At 43.9% G+C, this 26785-nt stretch overlaps 1 protein-coding gene across 1 annotated transcript in view; it reads right to left on the reverse strand.

Annotated features, from left to right (window-relative positions):
• The window catches only part of slc24a5 (solute carrier family 24 member 5), a 31611-nt gene extending 10257 nt beyond the window's left edge, over positions 1-21354 (reverse strand). Inside the window, exons 1-2 of the mRNA XM_060923086.1 lie at positions 21201-21354; positions 1-168 (exon numbers count right to left, since the gene is read on the reverse strand). The exon at positions 1-168 is cut by the window's left edge and continues 12 nt beyond it. Of these exons, the coding sequence (XP_060779069.1) occupies positions 1-168; positions 21201-21354 (322 nt within the window). The remainder of the gene's footprint in view (positions 169-21200) is intronic.
• Between the last annotated feature and the right edge of the window lie 5431 nt (positions 21355-26785).

Here is a 26785-nt window from a genome sequence, read left to right on the forward strand (position 1 = left end):
CTTCAAGTGATGGTAAAAAATATTCATCACAAACAACAGAGATGGCGAGCAGCATGTAAAAAATAATGATGAAGTAAATGATGATCCCGCCATCCTTCTGTTCCTGTTGTGTGAAAAATCCCTGTGGGAATTCGGAGGACTGCGGAGGAACACACTGACTCTCATTCTCTGGAAAACAGATCAAAATAAAGTGTTAGAGATGAGTAATGCTCACATTACACACTCATTTAGTTCAACTTTTAATAAAAACTTGATAAAATCTAAACTACACACCTGCGTTTAAACATTTAAATCAGGAAAATAAAAAAATTTCATTTTTATAACAACTTTCTGTTAAAAGTGACAGTAAATTAGCAGAATCACTTTCACTCTCAGTCAGACACGATTCAGTTCAGACTTTTATTTCATTTACAATAAAATTCAACATGACTTCTGTTTAGTCATTTCAGTTTCAGATATTACCCAGATCAGGACTAACCCCGATCAGGACTAACCCAGATCAGGACTAACCCCGATCAGGACTAACCCCGATCAGGACTAACCCCGATCAGGACTAACCCCGATCAGGATATTACGTTCCCTAGCCGTGGTGGCCGCCTAAATAAAATGCATAGTAAGCGTGGGCTTCCCCTGTTGGTGGCATATGTGTATCTTTCTCTTTTACCTGTTAATTAGTAGGTCGGAAGCACCTGGTCCATGGTGGGAGGGGCCTATATAAACCTGCTTGACAACATTCCAGATGAGATGCGCTTTGGAGTCCTCGTCGATACCGGTGCATCCGTGCCTTGTGTGACTGTGCCCTGTGTTGCTCAAGCTGACCGTCTCCAGTTTTTTGTTAATTTTGGTTCTATCAATAATAATAAACCTTAGACTTGAGCAGTTTTGTTGTGCGTCTCTCCCTTTATGTTACAAGCTTGTGCTGGGCCATAACATAATTGGGTGCTCCTCCGGGATAATTTTGTGAAGCTTTTCAAAAGATTCCGAGTTTGAGATTTTTGCAGAGCTGAGTGGATGTATTACCAACTTTGTGAGTATTTTCTGGACAATCTTTGTACACTCTCCAGATAGATAGTGATAGCCCCGGGTAAGCAAGGAGCTTGCCAGTTTGTTGTTTTGTTTATTGTTTTTGGTGATGATCTCAGTGGGGGTATGTTTCGGTGTTGCATTGTAGGCTGCATCTTTGGTCTATTTTGCACTCTCAAGCTGAACGTTTAAAGATGCCTCAAGCTGAGTAAACCACTGAAGATAGATAGATTTTTGTTTTTTTTCCAGGTAGATCTGGAGGTGTTCAAACCATTGTAGAATTGTCCGTTCTAGAAGTCGTGTAGTGGTGATAAGCACTTTTAGTAAGATAGTACATATAGTGAAAATCACCAGGTTTTTTTTGTACTGGTATTTTGTGATTCTTATTTTTTTGATGGACTCGTGGTGAGTTGTGTAATTGTTCGGACCACTTGTGTGAAAATAGCTGCCATTAATTGTAGCTTTTTGGTTTTTTGAGTTAATCTTTCTTAGTTCATCTGATTGTTTAATCATGGCATTGGTTGATGATTTCATAAAAAAAAAAATCCCTCTGTAGACTCACTTGCAGAGTTCACAAAGGAACAGTTATTAGAACTGGCAACATCCTATGAGGTTGAGATAACAAGTGCTGAAAGGCATGTTAAAGAAACCATAAGAACCGCTTTGACAAAAGCTTTAATTGACAAAAACATTTTGACTAAACCAGACACGGCAGAGACGAATGCTGCAGAGTCAACAAAAGAAATTGAGCTTAAGCATATACGCAGAGCCATGGCCTCACTTTCATTTATAAATGCCTTGAGACCTCAAGAATGGCACAGGAATAGTTTTAAGTGTTAACAATAAATCTAATATAGTAATTTTTATGATTAAAGTGATTTATATAGGTAGCGGTCTGAGTGAATGACCTTGACGTCACAGCAGGAAGTCTATCGGTCTCATCGCCATTTCCGCTATACTAAACCACAGAGCTGACTGCAACTCCGATCCTCCATTTTGAGCTAATTTATCGCCATGTCACATAGATGTGTTTTTGGCCGGTGCAGCAACACGACAGAAGGTGGATTTATGTTGCATTCATGGCCCAAGAATGTTCAAACTGCAAAGATTTGGACGCGTTTTGCGAGAAGTTCACAGGCACATTGGGCGCCTATGAAGTGGTCTCTCCTCTGCTCTGCACATTTTACTGAAGACTCATACGAGACCCCTGATCTGTTGAGGAGCGTTGGCTATAAGTCCGTATTGAAAGAGGGTGCAGTACCAACAATTAAAGAAAAACTACAAGAAAAGGAAAGTATTTATTTATTTATTTAAAAAGGAAAGTGAGTTCAGTTGCACCAGTCCTCCCGGAGTGAGCCGAGGGTTGTTGCTAAAACCCAGGATGGAATGGGATGGGACATATCGCTTGGGCAGTGACCTCCCTGCAGTTGTTGCTAAAACCGGTGACATCCCACTCCGTCCCGGGTTTTAGTAATTGCCTGAGCCCAGCAGTAATGGCGGAATACACAGTATAAAGAAAAGTGAAAGAGTGGAGCAGCCTTCTGATTTCTAAACTGGATATTGCTGCCATCTCGCCCTTACATGGAAGTGAATGAACGGAGAACTGAATGAACAACTGAAAGTCAGAGTGTTTCAAAAACAAATCAGCCACAAGATCGGCCTTCAAGAAGCGAGAACACAGACGGGTAAGCTCTGACTCTCATTTGCATTAAAAAAAAAAACACGTTGTTTACCTGCATTTAGATTGATACATGTAACTTGTGGGCGGCACGGTGGTGTAGTGGTTAGCGCTGTCGCCTCACAGCAAGAAGGTCCGGGTTCGAGCCCCGTGGCCGGCGAGGGCCTTTCTGTGTGGAGTTTGCATGTTCTCCTCGTGTCCGCGTGGGTTTCCTCCGGGTGCTCCGGTTTCCCCCACAGTCCAAAGACATGCAGGTTAGGTTAACTGGTGACTCTAAATTGAGCGTAGGTGTGAATGTGAGTGTGAATGGTTGTCTGTGTCTATGTGTCAGCCCTGTGATGACCTGGCGACTTGTCCAGGGTGAACCCCGCCTTTCGCCTGTAGTCAGCTGGGATAGGATCCAGCTCGCCTGCGACCCTGTAGAACAGGATAAAGCGGCTAGAGATAATGAGATGAGATGAGACATGTAACTTGTATTGTGTGTTTAAGTTAGCGGTATAAGATTATTTAATTTGCTTCAGAATGTGATTGTCTCAGTTCGTCTGATTATTTAATGAGCCTTTTATGTTTTATCAGTGAAAATGCATGAATGTACATGTATGTTGCATAAGTTATAACACCCATCCTGTTTTAATGAGAATCAACCCACAATCAATGAAGTCAAATCAGTCTTATTTGAGCAAGTCGGTAACGTTTTTTCTTACTTTCACCATAAATTATTGATATGACTTTGGTCTATAGCTGTAAAAGGCCTCGGCCTTAAAACCGGTTCCTGCTGTGATGTTACGCACTCAGGGCTGGCTGGCTCAGCAAGGCAGCTCGAATGACAACTTTGTGGTTGATTTTAACTCTCATATATATATATATATATATATTTTTTTTATTCTCATTTATGCAGCATACAAGAGTCAAGGATGGAGATACTATCCACTCAAATGTATTTAAAAATAAAGGTTCTCCTTTAAGATTCAACTACAAGGGCTCGCCTTGTGCAAAAAAAGAACTTGATATTTTTAGGGCATACCTAACAACCTGTGTTTTCTTTCTCTCTCTCTCTCCCCCCCCAATCTGTCCCTCTGAGTTACATGTTGATCCTGGGATTGAGATGCTGGCCTCTTCTGCCCCTCGGACCTGCTTGATCCATCCTGGTGCCCTGTGTCTGGTCGGAGTTTTATCGCACCGCTCCTGTGAAGGACGGCCCCATGAGGACAGTTGAGGGTTATACCTGTTAAAACTGTTAATATTATAGTCAGGCTGTCTGTTGTTGCCCAAATGAGAATGGGTTCCCTTTTGAGTCTGGTTCCTCTCGAGGTTTCTTCCTCATGTCGTCTGAGGGAGTTTTTCCTTGCCACCGTCGCCACAGGCTTGCTCATTGGGGATAGATTAGGGATAAAATTAGCTCATGTTTTAAGTCGTTCAAATTCTGTAAAGCTGCTTTGCGACAATGTTTATTGTTAAAAGCGCGATACAAATAAACTTGATTTGATTTGATTGATTTGATATTGAATGTGAATGGCTCCTGGTCAAAGGTAGGGAGCAGGAGCTGGAGAACGAGTTGGCCTTAAGAAAACTGGATATTGAGGCAAGAAAAGACGCTTCCCAAGATACAGACAGTTTTGACATAAGCTGAAATATTGGAATGGTGCCGCCCTTTGCTGAGAAGGATGTAAAAAAAAATTTCCCTCACTTTGAGCATGTTGCCATGACTCTACAGTGGCCCAAGTGGGTCTGGACATTTCTCTTGCAATGTGTCTTAGTGGGAAAAGCGCAAGGGATTTATTCATCATTATCACTAGATCATGCTGCTTTTACAATGTCATAAAAACAGCAATTTTATGATCATATCAACTTGTCCAAGAGGCCTATTGTCAGAAATTTAGGCGTTATTGAAAAGTTGATTTTCAGACGTTCGTAGAATTTGCTCATGAAAAGGAAGCTCTATTCAATAGGTGGTGGAACTCACAAGATGTTGATAGTTTTGAGAAATTAAGATAACTTGTATTTCTGGAAGAGTTTAGAGACTGCTTACCAGAGACTGTAGCAACATGTGAGCGAGCAAAAGGCCGACACCATCAAAAAGGCTGCTGTATTAGCTGATGAGTATTTTTTTATCTCATAAAGTCAGTTCTGGGGCGGCATGGTGGTGTAGTGGTTAGCGCTGTCGCCTCACAGAAAGAAGGTCCGGGTTCGAGCCCTGTGGCCGGTGAGGGCCTTTCTGTGTGGAGTTTGCATGTTCTCCCCGTGTCCGCGTGGGTTTCCTCCGGGTGCTCTGGTTTCCCCCACAGTCCAAAGACATGCAGGTTAGGTTAACTGGTGACTCTAAATTGACCGTAGGTGTGAATGTGACTGTGAATGGTTGTCTGTGTCTATGTGTCAGCCCTGTGATGACCTGGCGACTTGTCCAGGGTGTACCCCACCTTTCGCCCGTAGTCAGCTGGGATAGGCTCCAGCTCGCCTGCGACCCTGTAGAACAGGATAAAGCGGCTAGAGATAATGAGATGAGATAAAGTCAGTTCTAGAGATTGGCTATGCGGTAAATATTCATCTGCTGGGAACAGTGTAGATCAAGACAAACAAACTTCTCAGAACAAGACTGGGGAAAGGGTATTCTAGCAAAGAACTAGAGACCAGAGGTTTAAGCTGAGATACATGAAAGGTAGGGTGAACACGTCACATGGTGAGTAGTAATGCCAGTCTAACAGAACATGGGTTGATTACCTTTTTGATGAGGAAGGGTCCAAGGAACCTGGGTGCTAGCTTACAAGAGACGGTCCTAAGTGGCAGGTGGCACGTGGAGAGCATAACTCGTTGACCTACTTGGTAGGTGGGTGCCTTGGAGTGACGTTTGTCGGCCTGCCTCTTGGATGTGAGTGTGGAGCAAATGAGTCTTCTCCAGGCCAATGCCCACATCCTCCTGCAGCGGTGTATAAAGAGCTGGGCTGAGGGTACGGTGACCTCCATCTCTTGGCTGGGGAACAGTGATGGTTGGTAACCTAGTGAGCACTGGAATGGAGAGAGACCTGTGGCAGAGGAAGGAAGAATGTTATGTGCATATTCAATCCATGGTAGGTACTTGCTCCAAGAACTGGCATCCCTGGATGCCATGCACTTGAGTGCAACCTCCAAAGCCTGGTTTGCCCGTTCTGCCTGGCTGTTGGTCTGTGGGTGGAAGCCTAAGGAGAGACTACAAGTGGCGCCCAATGAGTTTGCAGAAGGCTCTCCAGAACTGTGCAGTGAACTGAGGACCCCAGTCAGAAACAATGTTGGTAGGCAGACCATGTAGGTGGAAAACATGGTGGATGAGTAGTTCTGCGGTCTTTTTGGCTAAGGGGAGCTTGGGCAGAGAAGTGAAATGGATGGTCTTAGAAAAATGGTTAATAACAGTGAGATTGCATGTGTTGCCACCTGAGTTTGGGAGTCCTGTGATAAAGTCCAGGACAATGTGAGACCAAGGTCAATGCGGAGTTGGAAGGGGTCTTAGTAAGCTGGCAGGGGGTCAATTGGCTGTCTTGTTCTGGGAGCATGTGTCACAGGCTGCCACGAACTCCTGGATGTCCTCCTTGATAGATGGCCACCAAAAGTGCTGCTGGATGAGAGCCAGGGTTTGGGTGGCTCGCAGATGACAGGCCAGCTTGGAGCCATGACCCCACTGCAGCACCTGAGTTCACACAGGACACGAAACAAACAGATGGTTATGAGGAATGTTGTTGGAGTTACCTTCACCAGGGTCCTGCTCCAGTGCCTTCTGCACGAGCATCTCAACCTCTAGAATAGTGGCTCCCACCAGGCAGCGTGGAGGAAGGATGGTCTCCGGTGGCTTGGACTCCTCTTGGTGGGAAGAGAACATCCTGGACAGGGTGTCGGGTTTGCCATTCTTGGAGCCTGGGCAGTAGGAGAGCGTGAAGTTGAACCGGGAGGAAAAAGAGAGACCAACAGGCTTGACGGGAATTGAGATGTTTGGCGGACTTGAGGTACTCCAGGTTTTTATGGTTGATCCAGACTAGGAAAGGGAGATCAGACCCCTTGAGCCAGTGCCTCCACTCCTCCAAGGCTAGTTTCATGGCCAGTAGTTCTCGGTCGCCGATATCGTAGTTCCATTTGGCTGGGGATAGCCAGCGAGAGAAGGAGCATGGGTGGACCTTGTTGTCATTGGCCCTCTGGGATAGCATGGCTCTGACCCCTGACTCGGAGGCATCGACCTCGACGATAAACTGCTTGGTTGAATCAGGTATGGTGAGAATGGGTGCTGTGGTAAACTTGTGCTTGAGACTGGAAAAGGCTTTATCTGCTGCCTCCCCCCACTTAAACTTGGTCTTGGTCAAGATCAGGGCTGAGAGAGATCTGGCCACCATGCTGAAGTCATGGATGAAACGCCTGTAGAAGTTGGCAAACCCCAGGAAGTGCTGGAGCTCTCATCTCGAAGATGGGGTGGGCCAGTCAGCTACTGCCTCCAGCTTGAGGGGGTCCATCTGGATCTTTGCTGGAGAGATGATGAACCCCAAGAATGAGACACAGCCTTGGTGGAACTCGCTCTTTTCCACCTTGATGAACAACTTGTTCTCAAGCAGGGACTGGAGGACCTGCTGGACATGACCCCGATGTTCCTCCAGGGAGTGAGAAAAGATCAGGATGTCATCCAGGTACACAAAAATGAAGATGTTTAGGAAGTCCCTTAAGACGTCATTAACGAGTGCCTGGAAGACTGTGGGCGCATTGGTCAGGCCGAAAGGGACCACAAGGTACTCATAGTGATCAGTGGTGGTGTTAAAGGCTGTCTTCTACTCGTCCCCCTCCCTGATCCTGATGAGATGGTATGCATTGCGTAGATCTAGCTTGGTGAATACCTTGACTCCCTGGAATAGTTCAAAGGCCGTGGTCATGAATGGTAGTGGGTAGCCGTTCTTGACTGTGATGGCATTGAGACCCCAATAGTCAATGCAGGGGCAGAGTGACTTGTCCTTCTTTTCCATGAAGAAGAATCCTGCCCCTGCTGGGGAGGAGGAAGGGTAGATGATCCCAACTGCCAAAGATTTGGAGATGTACTTCTCCATGGCTTGCCTTTCGATGGGAGAGAGAGAGTAGAGTCATCCTTTGGGTGGCGCTGTCCTGGGTAGAGGTCGATTCCACAGTCATAGGGTCTGTGAGGAGGGAGGAACACTGCTCGGGTCTTACTGAAAATGAGTTTGAGATCCAGATATTCCAAAGGCATGTGAGAGAGGTCGGGGAACTCGCTGGCTGAAGGCTGCGATGGTTTGGTGGGAGGCAGAGCAGAGTTCAGACAAGAAGCTAGGCAGGACTGGCTCCAGCTTAGGATGGTGTTGTCAGCCCAGTTAAGGTGGGGGTTGTGCTGCATTAACCATGGTAATCCTAGGACGATGGGTAAGTGGGGGTTGTTCATGACATGAAACTGGATGGTTTCTGAGTGGTTACCGGAAATCCTTAGGGTGAGTGGGGCGGTAAGGTGGGTGATGCTGGTCAAGCCAGTGTCATTGAGTGTCAGGACTGTGAGAGGGATGTCGAGAGCAAGTAGTGGGATTTCCAGACGTTTGGCAGTGGCGGAGCAGATCTGGTTCCTGTCTGCCCCCCAGTCAACAAGAGCCTGGAGACGGAGATGCTGGTTGTCACAGATAATGATGACAGGAAGTAATGGACGATTAATGGGGGACTGGTTCCAAGTGTTGCCCATCAAGGCCCCTTGATTCACTGGTGGGCTTGTCCTTTTAGCGGGCAGGCTCAGCAGATGTGTCCCAGCTGACCGCAGTAGAAGCAGGCCCCCGTGCTCCCATACGAAAAAGAACAGTAAAGAACTTATAAGAGTTTACCACGGTCTTAGTAGTAAATCCTTATAAATATAAGGATAAATCCTTATAAGGATTTATAAATAAATATATATGCCATGTATGATTTACTTCTGAAAGTGGCCCATTTTGCATTTTCCTCATACAAATTTTTAATGAAAATCTAGTATGTATGAAGTGAACATTGTGCATGTTTTTTACAGATAATGTGTATAATGAATTACACCGTCTTTGTATGCTTCATGTAATGTTTGTAGTTTTAAATTATATTTTACAGTTTAAAATGTATATGCCTTTTATATGTAAATCCACATATGTTTGTGTTGGATTTACATATAAAAGACCCACTGGAACACAAATTGGGGGTCATTAGGACCTTGCAACACAGGGCTCAGAATATCCCTACAACGATAGAGGGAAAAGAGAAGGAGCAGAATCACATCAAGAAAGCACTTCAGAACTGCAGGTATCCCAACTGGTCTTTCCTCAAGAGCAGAAAAAGGAACATAACGGACAAGGAGGATAACAGGAACAAACGCAAGAACATTGTCATTCCCTACATTTCTGGTCTATCTGAGAAACTCAGAAGGATCTTCTACAAACACAACATTCCGGTACATTTCAGACCCAGTAACACCCTGAAGCAGAAACTGGTCCACCATAAGGACAAAATACCCAGACACAAACAGGACAACATAGTGTATGCCATTCAGTGCAGTGAGGAATGCACGGACTCGTATATTGGGGAGACAAAGCAACCGCTTCACAGGCGCATGGCTCAGCACAGGAGAGCCAGTTCCTCAGGCCAGGACTCTGCTGTCTCCCTTCATCTTAACAACAAAGGACACTCATTTCAGGATTGCAACGTACGCATTTTAGCCAGAGAGGATCGTTGGTATGAGCGAGGAGTTAAGGCCTCTGCATGATCTTCCGACAAGGCTTTCGCAGATAGCTTTTCACAGACAGTTGTAATTTATCATTGAGCAGGGAGTAATAGGCGTGTGCGATGTTATTCACTGCCACAACGCAAGGGGGCGCGAAGTCGCGAAATCGCTAGGAGTAGTTGGTGGGTGTGGTTAGTGGAGTGTTTATCCTCCGGTTACTTATAATGACTAGAACTGGAGTTGTATAGATGTACGTACTTCCTCACTTCCTCAATCAACCAGTCTGCTCCATCTTCGTTCGTGTTTTTAAAAATGGTGGTCATGAAAACAAACCAAACCGGGAAAGTAGGGAAGCGGAAGTGCGTGTACAGTGGATGTAGAGTGGACCAATCAGAGCCCTCTTGTCTGCAACACTGTCTGCGAGGCTGTTTGCAGTGGTCACAATTTTTGGGAGGTGCGCACAGAGCGTCTGCGAAGGGGGGGCTTCGCAGATGCCATCTGCGATGCCATCTGTGAGGACTGGGTTGTCAGCATAAATTGGCCCTTAAAGAAGCCATTTTTGTCAACCTGGAACGGCCATCACTGAACAGATGTGGGGGTCTAAGACGTCATTTATCAGCCACCTACAATGCAGTCCTTGGCACACTTCCCAGACAACTGAATGCACACCAAAACCCAGCTGTTTTCAGTGACTACGTTTACATGCACGTCCAAATCGAGCTGCTGTTGGTAATCGAGCAAAGGGTCCCAGCAGGGGTGCCAGAGAAATCCAATCCTACATGCACAAGTGAAATTGGGCTATTGTGCAAGGTGCATTGTGCACCCGAGCCACACGTGGCGCTACACGCCCCATCGTGTTGGTACATTTCCGGTTGTCGTCATGAAGAAGAGCTATAGTGTTGCCAGATACTGCTGACGTTTTCCAGCCCAAAACATGTTCAAATCCGCTAAAATGCACTTAAAACCCCCAATCTGGCAACACTAGCAGTTCCGTGTTCAAGCTGTTAGGCTTGCTCTAACAGACTATGGCTACAAACTGTCCAGCACAGACCACTGTTTTGTAAGACAACTTATTTTGCACAATAATATTTTTCTAAAGTCCATTTTTTGCTTACAAAAAAATATATTTTTTTGCTTACAATTTAACTTATGTCTTAATAAACACACAAAAAGTTCAATTGTTTTGTTTTTATTGACATTCTTCAGATGTTGGACATGTGTGTGTGTATATATATATATATATATATATATATATACACAGGGCGGCACGGTGGTGTAGTGGTTAGCGCTGTCGCCTCACAGCAAGAAGGTCCTGGGTTCGAGCCCCGGGGTCGGCGAGGGCCTTTCTGTGTGGAGTTTGCATGTTCTCCCCGTGTCCGCGTGGGTTTCCTCCGGGTGCTCCGGTTTCCCCCACAGTCCAAAGACATGCAGGTTAGGTTAACTGGTGACTCTAAATTGAGCGTAGGTGTGAATGTGAGTGTGAATGGTTGTCTGTGTCTATGTGTCAGCCCTGTGATGACCTGGCGACTTGTCCAGGGTGTACCCCACCTTTCGCCCGTAGTCAGCTGGGATAGGCTCCAGCTTGCCTGCGACCCTGTAGAAGGATAAAGCGGCTAGAGATAATGAGATGAGATGAGATGAGATATATATATACACACATACATACACACACACACACACACAAATACAGTGACTTGTTTATGTACACAATTCACAGCTATGTAACAGCTGTACAGATGTATTTGGTGATACAGTAAGTGAGCTAAATTTTAACAGTGCAAACAATGCCACAAAAAGAAAAGATTCATGCCGTTGTCATGATTCGTTGTCATGCCGACCGAGACTGTTGTGTTTCCCGCTTGTGGTCTCGTCACTCGTCACTTCTGGAAGTAGCTCGACAACTATCTCGATAGGGTATACATGCGCAAAATAGCTTGGCAGAAATCGCATAAACTAGGTCGTGTAGCTCGATTCCGAGAAATCAAGTTCGGTTCAATTTCAGCCGAATTAAGGTGTATACATGGCATTTTGAACTTCGATTTCAGTCGAGCAACGGCAGAAATTCGATTCTCTCTATGTGCATGTAAACGTAGTGAGTGACTCGCAGGAGGACAGAGAGAATCAGCATCCCATTGATCATCCTAATGGGCAATCCATTGATCATCCTAACGACTCTCGAGGCCATTCACAACCAGCCCCCAATTGACCCACACCAACAGGATGACTCAACGACACCTTAGATGAGCTTTTCATCCACGAGAGGATAAATACCTGATACTCCCTATTCGTCAGACAGAACTGAAGAAGCCTTTTGGATGAGAGGTGAAACATCTTCAAGAATCTTCAAGCAAGTCCAGTTGCTCTCTTTTACCACCCACAGTTTACCATGACCTGGATGACTGATAATCTTCACAGACATATACCTACTACCCTATTGCATGTAGTAATGTATTCATTTGTTCTGAACTCTTGCAGGTGGCATGGTAACTATAACTACTAATGATTTTTGACATGTAATATGATCTTTTGGGCATTAAAATTGAGCATTACGTTGACTTGATATGTGCCTTGCTCCAACCCATGAGCTGCCCACTCACTAAAATGCCTTTACTGAAAAATGTATTAACTTATTTGAATACTTGATTTTTTTATTTTTTGTGGCGACCAGTTACCATTTTGGGGTGGGGGTGTTACGTTCCCCATGGTGGCTGCCTAAATAAAATGCATAGTAAGCAAGGTCTACCCCTGTTGATGGCATATCTTTCTCTTTTACCTGTTATTCAATAGGTCAGAAGCACCTGGTCCATGGTGGGAGGGGCCTATATAAACCTGCTTGACACCATTCCAGATGAAACACACTTTGTCGATATCGGTCCATCCGTGCCTCATGTGATGATGCCCTGTTTTGCTCAAGCCGACCGTCTCCAGTTTTTTGTTAATTTTGGTTCTGTCAATAATAATAAACCCTAGACTTGAGCCGTTTTGTTGTGTGTCTCCCCCTTAATGTTACGAGCTTGTGCTGGGCTACAACACAGGCGTAACCCGGATCAGTACTGACCCCGATCAGTACTAACCTAGATCAGTATTAGCCCAGATCAGTACTAACCCGGTGTGTTAAATGAGATGGTCACCTTTCATCTCCTTCAGATCAATTTCACCTCCTTCACAGTAATTTTTTATTCACACAGTGTTACAATTCAATTCATACAACAAAATAAAAAAACTATAAATTTTACAGGTTAATGTTGTAAAAATAAAAAATAAAAGCTGTGGATTTTCTGTCTCTAACTGCAACATGAACAGAAAAAAAACCCAATAATATATAGATTTAGGCACTGCCTAAAAGCAGAGCTCCCATCTGTTTCTGGGTTGTAGAATTTTCTTATATCATAGCCAGTCTCATCTCATCTCATTATCTCTAGCCACTTTATCCTTCTACAGGGTCGCAGGCGAGCTGGAGCCTATCCCAGCTGACTACGGGTGAAAGGCGGGGTACACCCTGGACAAGTCGCCAGGTCATCACAGGGCTGACACATAGACACAGACAACCATTCACACTCACATTCACACCTACGCTCAATTTAGAGTCACCAGTTAACCTAACCTGCATGTCTTTGGACTGTGGGGGAAACCGGAGGAAACCCACGTGGACACGGGGAGAACATTCAAACTCCACACAGAAAGGCCCTCGCTGGCCCCAGGGCTCGAACCCAGGACCTTCTTGCTGTGAGGCGACAGTGCTAACCACTACACCACCGTGCCGCCATAGCCAGTCTCTTTTGTTTTATTTCTTTACTGGCTAGCACTGGCCACTAGGCGGTGTGTATGACTGGTAATTACTAACAGTGGCCACTAGTCAGTGTGTATGACTGGTAATTACTAACACTGGCCACTAGGCGGTGTGTATGACTGGTAATTACAAACACTGGCTATGAGGCAGTGTGTATGACTGGTAATTACTAACACTGGCTATGAGGCAGTGTGTATGACTGGTAATTACTAACACTGGCCCCTAGGCGGTGTGTATGACTGGTAATTACTAACACTGGCCCCTAGGCGGTGTGTATGACTGGTAATTACTAACACTGGCCCCTAGGCGGTGTGTATGACTGGTAATTACTAACGCTGGCCACTAGGCAGTGTGTATGACTGGTAATTACTAACGCTGGCCCCTAGGCGGTGTGTATGACTGGTAATTACTAACAGTGGCCACTAGGCAGTGTGTATGACTGGTAATTACTAACGCTGGCCACTAGGCAGTGTGTATGACTGGTAATTACTAACACTGGCCACTAGGCTGTGTGTATGACTGGTAATTACAAACACTGGCTATGAGGCAGTGTGTATGACTGGTAATTACTAACACTGGCCACTAGGCGGTGTGTATGACTGGTAATTACTAACACTGGCCACTAGGCGGTGTGTATGACTGGTAATTACTAACAGTGGCCACTAGGCGGTGTGTATGACTGGTAATTACTAACAGTGGCCACAAGGCGGTGTGTATGACTGGTAATTACAAACACTGGCTATGAGGCAGTGTGTATGACTGGTAATTACTAACACTGGCCCCTAGGCGGTGTGTATGACTGGTAATTACTAACGCTGGCCACTAGGCAGTGTGTATGACTGGTAATTACTAACGCTGGCCACTAGGCGGTGTGTATGACTGGTAATTACAAACACTGGCCACTAGGCAGTGTGTATGACTGGTAATTACTAACAGTGGCCACTAGGCAGTGTGTATGACTGGTAATTACAAACACTGGCTATGAGGCAGTGTGTATGACTGGTAATTACTAACAGTGGCCACTAGGCAGTGTGTATGACTGGTAATTACTAACACTGGCCACTAGGCGGTGTGTGTGACTGGTAATTACAAACACTGGCTATGAGGCAGTGTGTATGACTGGTAATTACTAACACTGGCCACTAGGCGGTGTGTATGACTGGTAATTACTAACACTGGCCACTAGGCGGTGTGTATGACTGGTAATTACTACCACTGGCCACTAGGCGGTGTGTATGACTGGTAATTACTAACAGTGGCCACTAGGCGGTGTGTATGACTGGTAATTACTAACACTGGCCACTAGGCTGTGTGTATGACTGGTAATTACAAACACTGGCTATGAGGCAGTGTGTATGACTGGTAATTACTAACACTGGCCCCTAGGCGGTGTGTATGACTGGTAATTACTAACACTGGCCACTAGGCAGTGTGTATGACTGGTAATTACTAACAGTGGCCACTAGGCAGTGTGTATGACTGGTAATTACTAACGCTGGCCACTAGGCAGTGTGTATGACTGGTAATTACTAACAGTGGCCACTAGGCAGTGTGTATGACTGGTAATTACTAACACTGGCCACTAGGCTGTGTGTATGACTGGTAATTACAAACACTGGCTATGAGGCAGTGTGTATGACTGGTAATTACTAACAGTGGCCACTCGGCAGTGTGTATGACTGGTAATTACTAACACTGGCCACTAGGCGGTGTGTATGACTGGTAATTACTAACACTGGCCACTAGGCTGTGTGTATGACTGGTAATTACTAACAGTGGCCACTAGGCTGTGTGTATGACTGGTAATTACAAACACTGGCTATGAGGCAGTGTGTATGACTGGTAATTACTAACACTGGCCCCTAGGCGGTGTGTATGACTGGTAATTACTAACACTGGCCACTAGGCAGTGTGTATGACTGGTAATTACTAACGCTGGCCACTAGGCAGTGTGTATGACTGGTAATTACTAACGCTGGCCACTAGGCAGTGTGTATGACTGGTAATTACTAACAGTGGCCACTAGGCAGTGTGTATGACTGGTAATTACTAACGCTGGCCACTAGGCAGTGTGTATGACTGGTAATTACTAACACTGGCCACTAGGCTGTGTGTATGACTGGTAATTACAAACACTGGCTATGAGGCAGTGTGTATGACTGGTAATTACTAACACTGGCCCCTAGGCGGTGTGTATGACTGGTAATTACTAACACTGGCCACTAGGCAGTGTGTATGACTGGTAATTACTAACAGTGGCCACTAGGCAGTGTGTATGACTGGTAATTACTAACGCTGGCCACTAGGCAGTGTGTATGACTGGTAATTACTAACAGTGGCCACTAGGCAGTGTGTATGACTGGTAATTACTAACACTGGCCACTAGGCTGTGTGTATGACTGGTAATTACAAACACTGGCTATGAGGCAGTGTGTATGACTGGTAATTACTAACAGTGGCCACTCGGCAGTGTGTATGACTGGTAATTACTAACACTGGCCACTAGGCGGTGTGTATGACTGGTAATTACTAACACTGGCCACTAGGCGGTGTGTATGACTGGTAATTACAAACACTGGCTATGAGGCAGTGTGTATGACTGGTAATTACTAACACTGGCCCCTAGGCGGTGTGTATGACTGGTAATTACTAACACTGGCCACTAGGCAGTGTGTATGACTGGTAATTACTAACAGTGGCCACTAGGCAGTGTGTATGACTGGTAATTACTAACGCTGGCCACTAGGCAGTGTGTATGACTGGTAATTACTAACAGTGGCCACTAGGCAGTGTGTATGACTGGTAATTACTAACACTGGCCACTAGGCTGTGTGTATGACTGGTAATTACAAACACTGGCTATGAGGCAGTGTGTATGACTGGTAATTACTAACACTGGCCACTAGGCGGTGTGTATGACTGGTAATTACTAACACTGGCCACTAGGCAGTGTGTATGACTGGTAATTACTAACAGTGGCCACTAGGCAGTGTGTATGACTGGTAATTACTAACACTGGCCACTAGGCGGTGTGTATGACTGGTAATTACTAACACTGGCCACTAGGCTGTGTGTATGACTGGTAATTACTAACACTGGCCACTAGGCGGTGTGTATGACTGGTAATTACTAACACTGGCCACTAGGCGGTGTGTATGACTGGTAATTACTAACACTGGCCACTAGGCAGTGTGTATGACTGGTAATTACTAACAGTGGCCACTAGGCAGTGTGTATGACTGGTAATTACTAACGCTGGCCACTAGGCAGTGTGTATGACTGGTAATTACTAACAGTGGCCACTAGGCAGTGTGTATGACTGGTAATTACTAACACTGGCCACTAGGCTGTGTGTATGACTGGTAATTACAAACACTGGCTATGAGGCAGTGTGTATGACTGGTAATTACTAACAGTGGCCACTAGGCTGTGTGTATGACTGGTAATTACTAACACTGGCCACTAGGCAGTGTGTATGACTGGTAATTACTAACACTGGCCACTAGGCAGTGTGTATGACTGGTAATTACTAACAGTGGCCACTAGGCAGTGTGTATGACTGGTAATTACTAACACTGGCCACTAGGCTGTGTGTATGACTGGTAATTACTAACACTGGCCACTAGGCTGTGTGTATGACTGGTAATTACTAACAGTGGCCACTAGGCTGTGTGTATGACTGGTAATTACAAACACTGGCTATGAGGCAGTGTGTATGACTGGTAATTACTAACACTGGCCCCTAGGCGGTGTGTATGACTGGTAATTACTAACACTGGCCACTAGGCAGTGTGTATGACTGGTAATTACTAACAGTGGCCACTAGGCAGTGTGTATGACTGGTAATTACTAACACTGGCCACTAGGCAGTGTGTATGACTGGTAATTACTAACAGTGGCCACTAGGCAGTGTGTATGACTGGTAATTACTAACACTGGCCACTAGGCTGTGTGTATGACTGGTAATTACAAACACTGGCTATGAGGCAGTGTGTATGACTGGTAATTACTAACAGTGGCCACTCGGCAGTGTGTATGACTGGTAATTACTAACACTGGCCACTAGGCTGTGTGTATGACTGGTAATTACAAACACTGGCTATGAGGCAGTGTGTATGACTGGTAATTACTAACAGTGGCCACTAGGCAGTGTGTATGACTGGTAATTACTAACACTGGCCACTAGGCTGTGTGTATGACTGGTAATTACAAACACTGGCTATGAGGCAGTGTGTATGACTGGTAATTACTAACACTGGCCACTAGGCGGTGTGTATGACTGGTAATTACTAACGCTGGCCACTAGGCAGTGTGTATGACTGGTAATTACTAACAGTGGCCACTAGGCAGTGTGTATGACTGGTAATTACTAACACTGGCCACTAGGCTGTGTGTATGACTGGTAATTACAAACACTGGCTATGAGGCAGTGTGTATGACTGGTAATTACTAACAGTGGCCACTCGGCAGTGTGTATGACTGGTAATTACTAACACTGGCCACTAGGCGGTGTGTATGACTGGTAATTACTAACACTGGCCACTAGGCGGTGTGTATGACTGGTAATTACAAACACTGGCTATGAGGCAGTGTGTATGACTGGTAATTACTAACACTGGCCCCTAGGCGGTGTGTATGACTGGTAATTACTAACACTGGCCACTAGGCAGTGTGTATGACTGGTAATTACTAACAGTGGCCACTAGGCAGTGTGTATGACTGGTAATTACTAACGCTGGCCACTAGGCAGTGTGTATGACTGGTAATTACTAACAGTGGCCACTAGGCAGTGTGTATGACTGGTAATTACTAACACTGGCCACTAGGCTGTGTGTATGACTGGTAATTACAAACACTGGCTATGAGGCAGTGTGTATGACTGGTAATTACTAACACTGGCCACTAGGCGGTGTGTATGACTGGTAATTACTAACACTGGCCACTAGGCAGTGTGTATGACTGGTAATTACTAACAGTGGCCACTAGGCAGTGTGTATGACTGGTAATTACTAACACTGGCCACTAGGCGGTGTGTATGACTGGTAATTACTAACACTGGCCACTAGGCTGTGTGTATGACTGGTAATTACTAACACTGGCCACTAGGCGGTGTGTATGACTGGTAATTACTAACACTGGCCACTAGGCGGTGTGTATGACTGGTAATTACTAACACTGGCCACTAGGCAGTGTGTATGACTGGTAATTACTAACAGTGGCCACTAGGCAGTGTGTATGACTGGTAATTACTAACGCTGGCCACTAGGCAGTGTGTATGACTGGTAATTACTAACAGTGGCCACTAGGCAGTGTGTATGACTGGTAATTACTAACACTGGCCACTAGGCAGTGTGTATGACTGGTAATTACTAACAGTGGCCACTAGGCAGTGTGTATGACTGGTAATTACTAACACTGGCCACTAGGCGGTGTGTATGACTGGTAATTACTAACACTGGCCACTAGGCTGTGTGTATGACTGGTAATTACTAACACTGGCCACTAGGCGGTGTGTATGACTGGTAATTACTAACACTGGCCACTAGGCGGTGTGTATGACTGGTAATTACTAACACTGGCCACTAGGCAGTGTGTATGACTGGTAATTACTAACAGTGGCCACTAGGCAGTGTGTATGACTGGTAATTACTAACGCTGGCCACTAGGCAGTGTGTATGACTGGTAATTACTAACAGTGGCCACTAGGCAGTGTGTATGACTGGTAATTACTAACACTGGCCACTAGGCTGTGTGTATGACTGGTAATTACAAACACTGGCTATGAGGCAGTGTGTATGACTGGTAATTACTAACAGTGGCCACTAGGCTGTGTGTATGACTGGTAATTACTAACACTGGCCACTAGGCAGTGTGTATGACTGGTAATTACTAACAGTGGCCACTAGGCAGTGTGTATGACTGGTAATTACTAACACTGGCCACTAGGCAGTGTGTATGACTGGTAATTACTAACAGTGGCCACTAGGCGGTGTGTATGACTGGTAATTACTAACGCTGGCCACTAGGCAGTGTGTATGACTGGTAATTACTAACAGTGGCCACTAGGCTGTGTGTATGACTGGTAATTACTAACACTGGCCCCTAGGCGGTGTGTATGACTGGTAATTACTAACACTGGCCACTAGGCGGTGTGTATGACTGGTAATTACTAACACTGGCCACTAGGCGGTGTGTATGACTGGTAATTACTAACACTGGCCACTAGGCTGTGTGTATGACTGGTAATTACTAACACTGGCCACTAGGCAGTGTGTATGACTGGTAATTACTAACAGTGGCCACTAGGCGGTGTGTATGACTGGTAATTACTAACGCTGGCCACTAGGCAGTGTGTATGACTGGTAATTACTAACAGTGGCCACTAGGCTGTGTGTATGACTGGTAATTACTAACACTGGCCCCTAGGCGGTGTGTATGACTGGTAATTACTAACACTGGCCACTAGGCGGTGTGTATGACTGGTAATTACTAACACTGGCCACTAGGCGGTGTGTATGACTGGTAATTACTAACACTGGCCACTAGGCGGTGTGTATGACTGGTAATTACTAACACTGGCCACTAGGCGGTGTGTATGACTGGTAATTACTAACACTGGCCACTAGGCGGTGTGTATGACTGGTGGTCCACGTACATGGACAAACCACAAAAAAATCGACTCGATGGGTTTACCATTTTTTCTTAGGTATGGTGCTCCGCTGGGAGCTCCGCTAATAATTCTGGCTTTAACGATTAAACAATGATCAGATAATCCTCATAAACACTAAACCACATTAAACACATCTGCAGCACACATCTGTTTTCCTGAAGTCTGATAAACCTGAACTTCAGCAGAAACAAAACTGGATTTTACATTCCACCTGTTCACACGTCTGAGTGAAAATAAACAATTACTTTAAATAGAAACTCAAATAAAACAGTTTTTATCCTTAAACACTGACAGAAGGAGGAACTGATGACAAAGGAGGATAAAAATGTACAAAAACATAACTTTGTCGTGAAAACCTACTGAGTTTCTTTGTATCTGAAGTTTTTTTTCATTTACATTTTATGAAAATGATTCAGTTGACTCTGTGTAATTAAAAAATGTAATCTTTGTATGATTTAAATCTTAAAATTATATTTATTTCACTGTGACAACTTTTACACTTCGATGGAAAATCACTTCTGTCCTGAACACTGTCTATAAAATGTCATTTTCAAGATCTAACATTAATCCGACAATAATCACATTTTATGAAATTCCTTTGTAATGTTTGTTTAATTCGCAGCAGGAGTGAGTGTGTAAAGTTTGCTGAAAGCAGAAACGATGAGAAATGAATGTGGGATTTTTACAGTAAAGGAGATGTGAAAGTGTAGCAGTGTGTTACTGGAGTCAGTGATCAGGGACACAGCTGGACAGCCACACAACTGGATTCATGAAGTGGGCGGAGCTTAACACCTTCAAAGATGCTGAGTTTCAGGTGATGCAGTGATTTAAATCACAGTGAAATACAATTTTATGTATTTATCTATCTAAAAATCTGAAAATGACTGAACAAAATAATTGTCTCTACTGGAAATGAGTTAAATTACTAAATACTCTTGTGTGTGTGTGTGTGTGTGTGTGTGTGTGTGTGTGTGTTATACTGTCTGCATATTCCTGTAGTTTTATTTCTTGATTCTTGACTGTACGTGGAAATACTGGAAACACACACACACACACACACACACACACACACACCCCTTTGTCTCCCTATCCTTTTGAGGACCTTTCACTGATATTATTATCACGAAATATATTAAAAACTAATTTATTAAAAAGTTTTCAGCTCTTTAGTTTATAAAGTAAATGATGAGCTTTTTGTAATAAAGGCGTTTTCCTCATTGGGACCTGACAAATATCAGATGTCCTGTCCTTATGGGGACATTTGGTCTCTCAGACACTCACACACACACACACACACACACACACACACACACACACACACACACACACACACACACACACACACACACACACTCACCAAGCGCCCGTTTCCCTCTGTGATGTTGTTCAGCAGTGTGTGTTGCGCTGTAGAAGATAAGTTGTACAGCAGTGTATAACAGCAGCACTAATCCCAAGACACTCAGCCCCGTCTCTCTCCTCCTCTTCCTCTCACTCACCCTCTCCCCACTCATCCTCCTCCTCCTCACTCGGTTATTACCTCGAATCTCAGATGAATGATGAATAATCACAGTAACGATGGTCCTGAATGCAGCACTGCTGTATCTCAAAGAGTTCTTACAGTGCAGCTCACACACCTTTTCAACCCTGCAGGGAGTGCTGTGATTGGTCACCTGCAGCAGCCAATGGGAACAGAGCAGAGGCGGAGTTTGTTGTTCCACATGTCCTGTGAGCAGCTTTGCTAAACTGTTATAGTGTTTAATGGCAAAGTATTTAAAGTATTTAAAGTAATGCAAAGTAGAATTGTGGCTTAAGCTCCGCCCCCTCCACTCTGTCACTTTGGGGTGTCCCAAATCACTTCTGTAATGTTTGTCATTTTCTTGCTTCTTTCGAGTGTCTGGTGTTGTCGTTCGTCTGTCTTTAAACTGTCAGACTGAAGTCAGTTTCCAGGGCCCACCGCGTGGAGATCGACAACTTGGGCCCCAGGTTTTTTTAATTTTCTTGCTAAAGATTTATTTGTACATTAGCGAGATAACGTTCATCTGACTTCATTAAATTGCTGATTTATCTACAGTCCAGACGACTTTCATTTCATTTTGATTAACAGCTGAACCTTAAACCATGATATCTGATTGAACACATTAAAGGAACATGTTTCTGTCTGGTTTAGAACTTCAGAGCTTTCTGTTTGTTAGTTTTCATGGAAATTCACACAGAGTGTAAAAGTGAAGAACACGGCTTCCCTCAGGGTTATTATTCTCACTTTAAATACACTGTTTTGGCCATAATTCAGAAATTTTCCCTGAACTTTAATGTCTTGATGATGATAGTCGAATCCCCTCAGAGCTGCACTGCACCCCCTACTGATGCAGCACGAGAGAGAAACATGAACAAACTGTTCTTGAGTAAAATACAGCTGGGTTTTTTTTTTGTTTGTTTGTTTGTTTGTTTTGAAGTTTTTTACTAAGTTTAAAGTATAAAAATGTTCTAGATAAAAAAAACCCACAGAAATGACAAATAATTAATGCTGTAAAGTCACAGTTTGTGATTATTTAATGCTGATAGCAGAAAAACAAACTGATAATAAAAGTGACGTAAAAACTGAAACAACGTTGACTCGGACCCAGTGACACGAAATAATGTTTCTGTTCTTTAATGCGTTTATTAATCATCATAATGTTTATCTTTTTTATAAAGAATCACAGCATTGTAAAAACTGAATCTATAGAAAGCAGCAGCGTCATCAGGAATTAATTTCAGATGATGAAGAAATTAAACTCAATTAAAATCACTCAGAGCGTGACGACATGTCTGGAATGGGGTGGGGCTTAACCACGACACTCTGAAGCAGGGGGACAACGACCCTCAAGATGATCAGTTCCTCTGAGGGGGTTAATAGGAACACACACACACACACACACACACACACACAGTCAGTTTATTACATAAAAGAATCCACTGAGGATTTACACACTGAAGGATTTCGTTATAGTTAAAATGACATCATTAACTTTCACTGATGTTCTATATTTCTATTTTTAAATTAAATACAAACTCATATCCAAACAGAAGAGTTGACACACCTTTCCATGTTCACTGTTTCAGCATCGCTGTTTCTATCAGACGTTTATTTCCCAGGTGATTGATGAGCTCCTGGAGTTTTCTGTCTCGTCTGTAGATCAGTGGACGTTTGGGAGAAGCTGAAGCTGAAGCCATGTGCAGAACGCTCTGGAGGAAGGGTGAAGTTTATTAGTGAGATGAAACATGACCTGATTCTCACAATTCATGAATAATCATAAATAATCACACCCTCTGGACTTTTCTCACAGTAAACGTGATTAAAGCTCAGTCTCTGTCAGTATCACATGAATTATTGCTGTGTTTATGATATGAAGATTCTGCAGGTTTATAATAAACACATTATTTAAAATAAATCTCTCCTCTCTGTGTCTGTATGTCCTTCCTCCATCCTGCACTCTCAGGTATTTAGGGTTGATTTCCTGAGTTTCTTTTCTGTGTGAGTCCAGAATTTTAGTGTATTGTATGAATAAAGTGAAATTATTTATTATAATGAAATTAGAGACGGAGCTGATTAGATGATCAGGACCAGAACAATAACAGATCAGAAATCAGAGGAAACATCAGAAACCACATCCTGTAATCAACAGGAAAGATTGGAAATGGATTTGGAAAATAAATGAATTTTTAGGATTGGAAATGTTTATATATGGAGAGAGAGAGAGAGAGAGAGAGAGATATTTTTCTTTGGTCAGGATTGATTTGATTATATTTCTACTTTATTATACAGGGTGTTTAATTTTTTTATATCATTTCACAATCTAATAACTATGTCATTTCTCGTTCAATTGACCTCAAATTTTAACAGCATGTGTGGAAACAGGTCAAAATTTTATGTTTAATGTTTTTTGTTTTTATCTTTTTAGGTATAGACATGGCATTCACTGGGAAAGAAAAGGTGTTTTGTGTGTTAGAGTACACTCGAACACAGTCAAACAAGACTGCAGCGTGCATTTATGAGAGAATTCTCTAAAAATGCACCAACTGCAATGCAGATTTGGACACGGCACAAAAAGTTCAAAGAGGAAGACTGTCTGTGTGTCTGTGTCTCAGGCGGTGCACAGCTTGAACATTTGTGAAATCATTCATGGAATCAACATACCTTTGAATTTCTCATTCAACTTTTGAGGAATAAATCTTATATTGCTCAACATTAAGCCTGTTCAGCTTCATGTAGTTTCTGGGATATTTACATCTCAAATAATATCAAATTGTTTTGAAACATCCTGTATTTATGATATTTACAGTGTAAGTGATTTTAAAAACATTTTAAATGTAAGTTTAAAATGTAATAAATGATACTTGAGGTTTCCGTACTAGTATAATTTTATATATAATTACAAATTCATATAATTTTAAATTACCACCCCAATTCCAAAAATGTTGAGATGCTGTGTAAACTGTAAATAAAAACAGAATGTGATGATTTGCAAATCATGGAAACCCTATATTTCACTGAAAATAGTACAAAGAAAACATATCAAATGTTGAAACTAAGAAATTTTATTGTTTTTTGAAAAATATAAGCTCATTTTGAATTTGATGTGAGCAACACGTTTCAGTGGCGGCACGGTGGTGTAGTGGTTAGCGCTGTCGCCTCACAGCAAGAAGGTCCGGGTTTGAGCCCCGGGGCCGGCGAGGGCCTTTCTGTGTGGAGTTTGCATGTTCTCCCTGTGTCTGCATGGGTTTCCTCCGGGTGCTCCGGTTTCCCCCACAGTCCAAAGACATGCAGGTGAGGTTAACTGGTGACTCTAAATTGAGCGTAGGTGTGAATGTGAGTGTGAATGGTTGTCTGTGTCTATGTGTCAGCCCTGTGATGACCTGGCGACTTGTCCAGGGTGAACCCTGCCTTTCGCCCGTAGTCAGCTGGGATAGGATCCAGCTCACCTGCGACCCTGTAGAACAGGATAAAGCGGCTAGAGATAATGAGATGAGAACACGTTTCAGAAAAGTTGGGACAGGGACGTGTTTAGCACTGTGTTGCATCACCTCTACTTTTAACAACACTCTGTAAACGTTTGGGAACTGAGGAGACCAACTGCTGTAGTTTTGGAAGAGAAATGTTGTCCCATTCTCGCCTGATATACAATTTCAGTTGCTCAACAGTTCGGGGTCTCCTTTGTCGTATTTTGCACTTTATAATGCAACAAAGATTTTAAATGGGAGACAGGTCGGGACTGTAGCAAGCCAGTTTAGCACCCAGACTCTTTTACTATGGAGCCATGCAGTTGTAATTATGTGCAGAAAGTGGTTTGGCGTTGTCTTGCTGAAAGAAGGAAGGCCTTCCCTGAAAAAGATTTTGTCTGGATGGAAGCATGTTGCTCTGAAACGTGTTTATATCATTCAGTATTAATGACGCCTTCCCAGATGTACAACCTCCCCATGTCATGTGCACTAATGCCCCCTCATACCATCACAGATGCTGAATGCTTTTGAGCTGTGCACTGATAACAAGCCAGATGGTCCCTCTCCTCTTTAGCCTGGAGGATGTGAGGTCCATGATTTCTGAAAAGAATTTCTACTTTTGATTCATCAGAGCTCGGGACAGTTTTCCACTTCATCTCAGTCCATTGTAAAAGAGCTCGGGCCCAGAGAAGGGGGTGGGGTTTCTGGATATTGTTTATATCTGGGTTTAACTTGCATTTGTGGATGCAGTAATGAAGTGTTTTCACAGACGATGGTTTTCTGAAGTGTTCCTGAGCCCATACAGTGATTTCTACTACAGACACTTATCTGCTTTTAATGCAGTGTCTCCTGAGGGCCTGAAGATCACAGGCATCCAGTGTCAGTTTTCAGCCTTGTCTCTTTCATACAGAGATTTCCCCAGATTCTCTGAATCTTTTAATGATATTATGGACCATAGATCAAATCAAATCAAATCAAGTTTATTTGTACAGCGCTTTTAACAATAAACATTGTCGCAAAGCAGCTTTACAGAATTTGAACGACTTAAAACATGAGCTAATTTTATCCCTAATCTATCCCCAATGAGCAAGCCTGTGGCGACGGTGGCAAGGAAAAACTCCCTCAGACGACATGAGGAAGAAACCTCGAGAGGAACCAGACTCAAAAGGGAACCCATCCTCATTTGGGCAACAACAGACAGCCTGACTATAATATTAACAGTTTTAACAGGTATAACCCTCAACTGTCCTCATGGGGCCGTCCTTCACAGGAGTGGGGCGATAAAACTCCGACCAGACACAGGGCACCAGGATGGATCAAGCAGGTCCGAGGGGCAGAAGAGGCCAGCATCTCAATCCCAGGATCAACATGTAACTCAGAGGGACAGATTGGGGGGGGGGGGGGGGGGAAGAAAACATGTTGTTAGGTATGCCCTAAAAATGACAAGTATTTAAATCTGTGTGGTAGGCTCGCAGAGACGAGAGTCTTTACATCAGGCATGACACACAATGGCATGTTAATATGGTAAAAAATATATCATGACCTGCTCTGGCTGGATGCTTGATTGGGTGATGGGAGCACACTCCTCAGCAATGATGAGATGCAGATGGGACCCTTAGGCCTGGCCAAGACAATTCAGTTACATTTCACCGGGTCTGGGACATGCGACAGAATGTCTGACGGCCGATTCCCTGCAGGCTACGATAGCCAGTCGAGGTCCCCACCATCTCCACCAAAAGATTTCCTGTTGACTCCATGTAACTCAATGATGTCATAGATGATGTCATACCCAAATTCTTTGCAGTTTTACATTGAGGAACATTATTCTTAAATTGTTGCACTGTTTGCTGACACAGTCTTTCACAGAGTGGTGAACCCCGCCCCATCTTTACTTCTGAGAGACTCCACCTCTCTGGGAGGGTCTTTTTATACCCAATTATCTTACTGACCTGTTGACAATTA

This window comes from Neoarius graeffei, chromosome 6 (assembly GCF_027579695.1).
Source record: "Neoarius graeffei isolate fNeoGra1 chromosome 6, fNeoGra1.pri, whole genome shotgun sequence".
Lineage (NCBI taxonomy): Eukaryota > Metazoa > Chordata > Actinopteri > Siluriformes > Ariidae > Neoarius > Neoarius graeffei.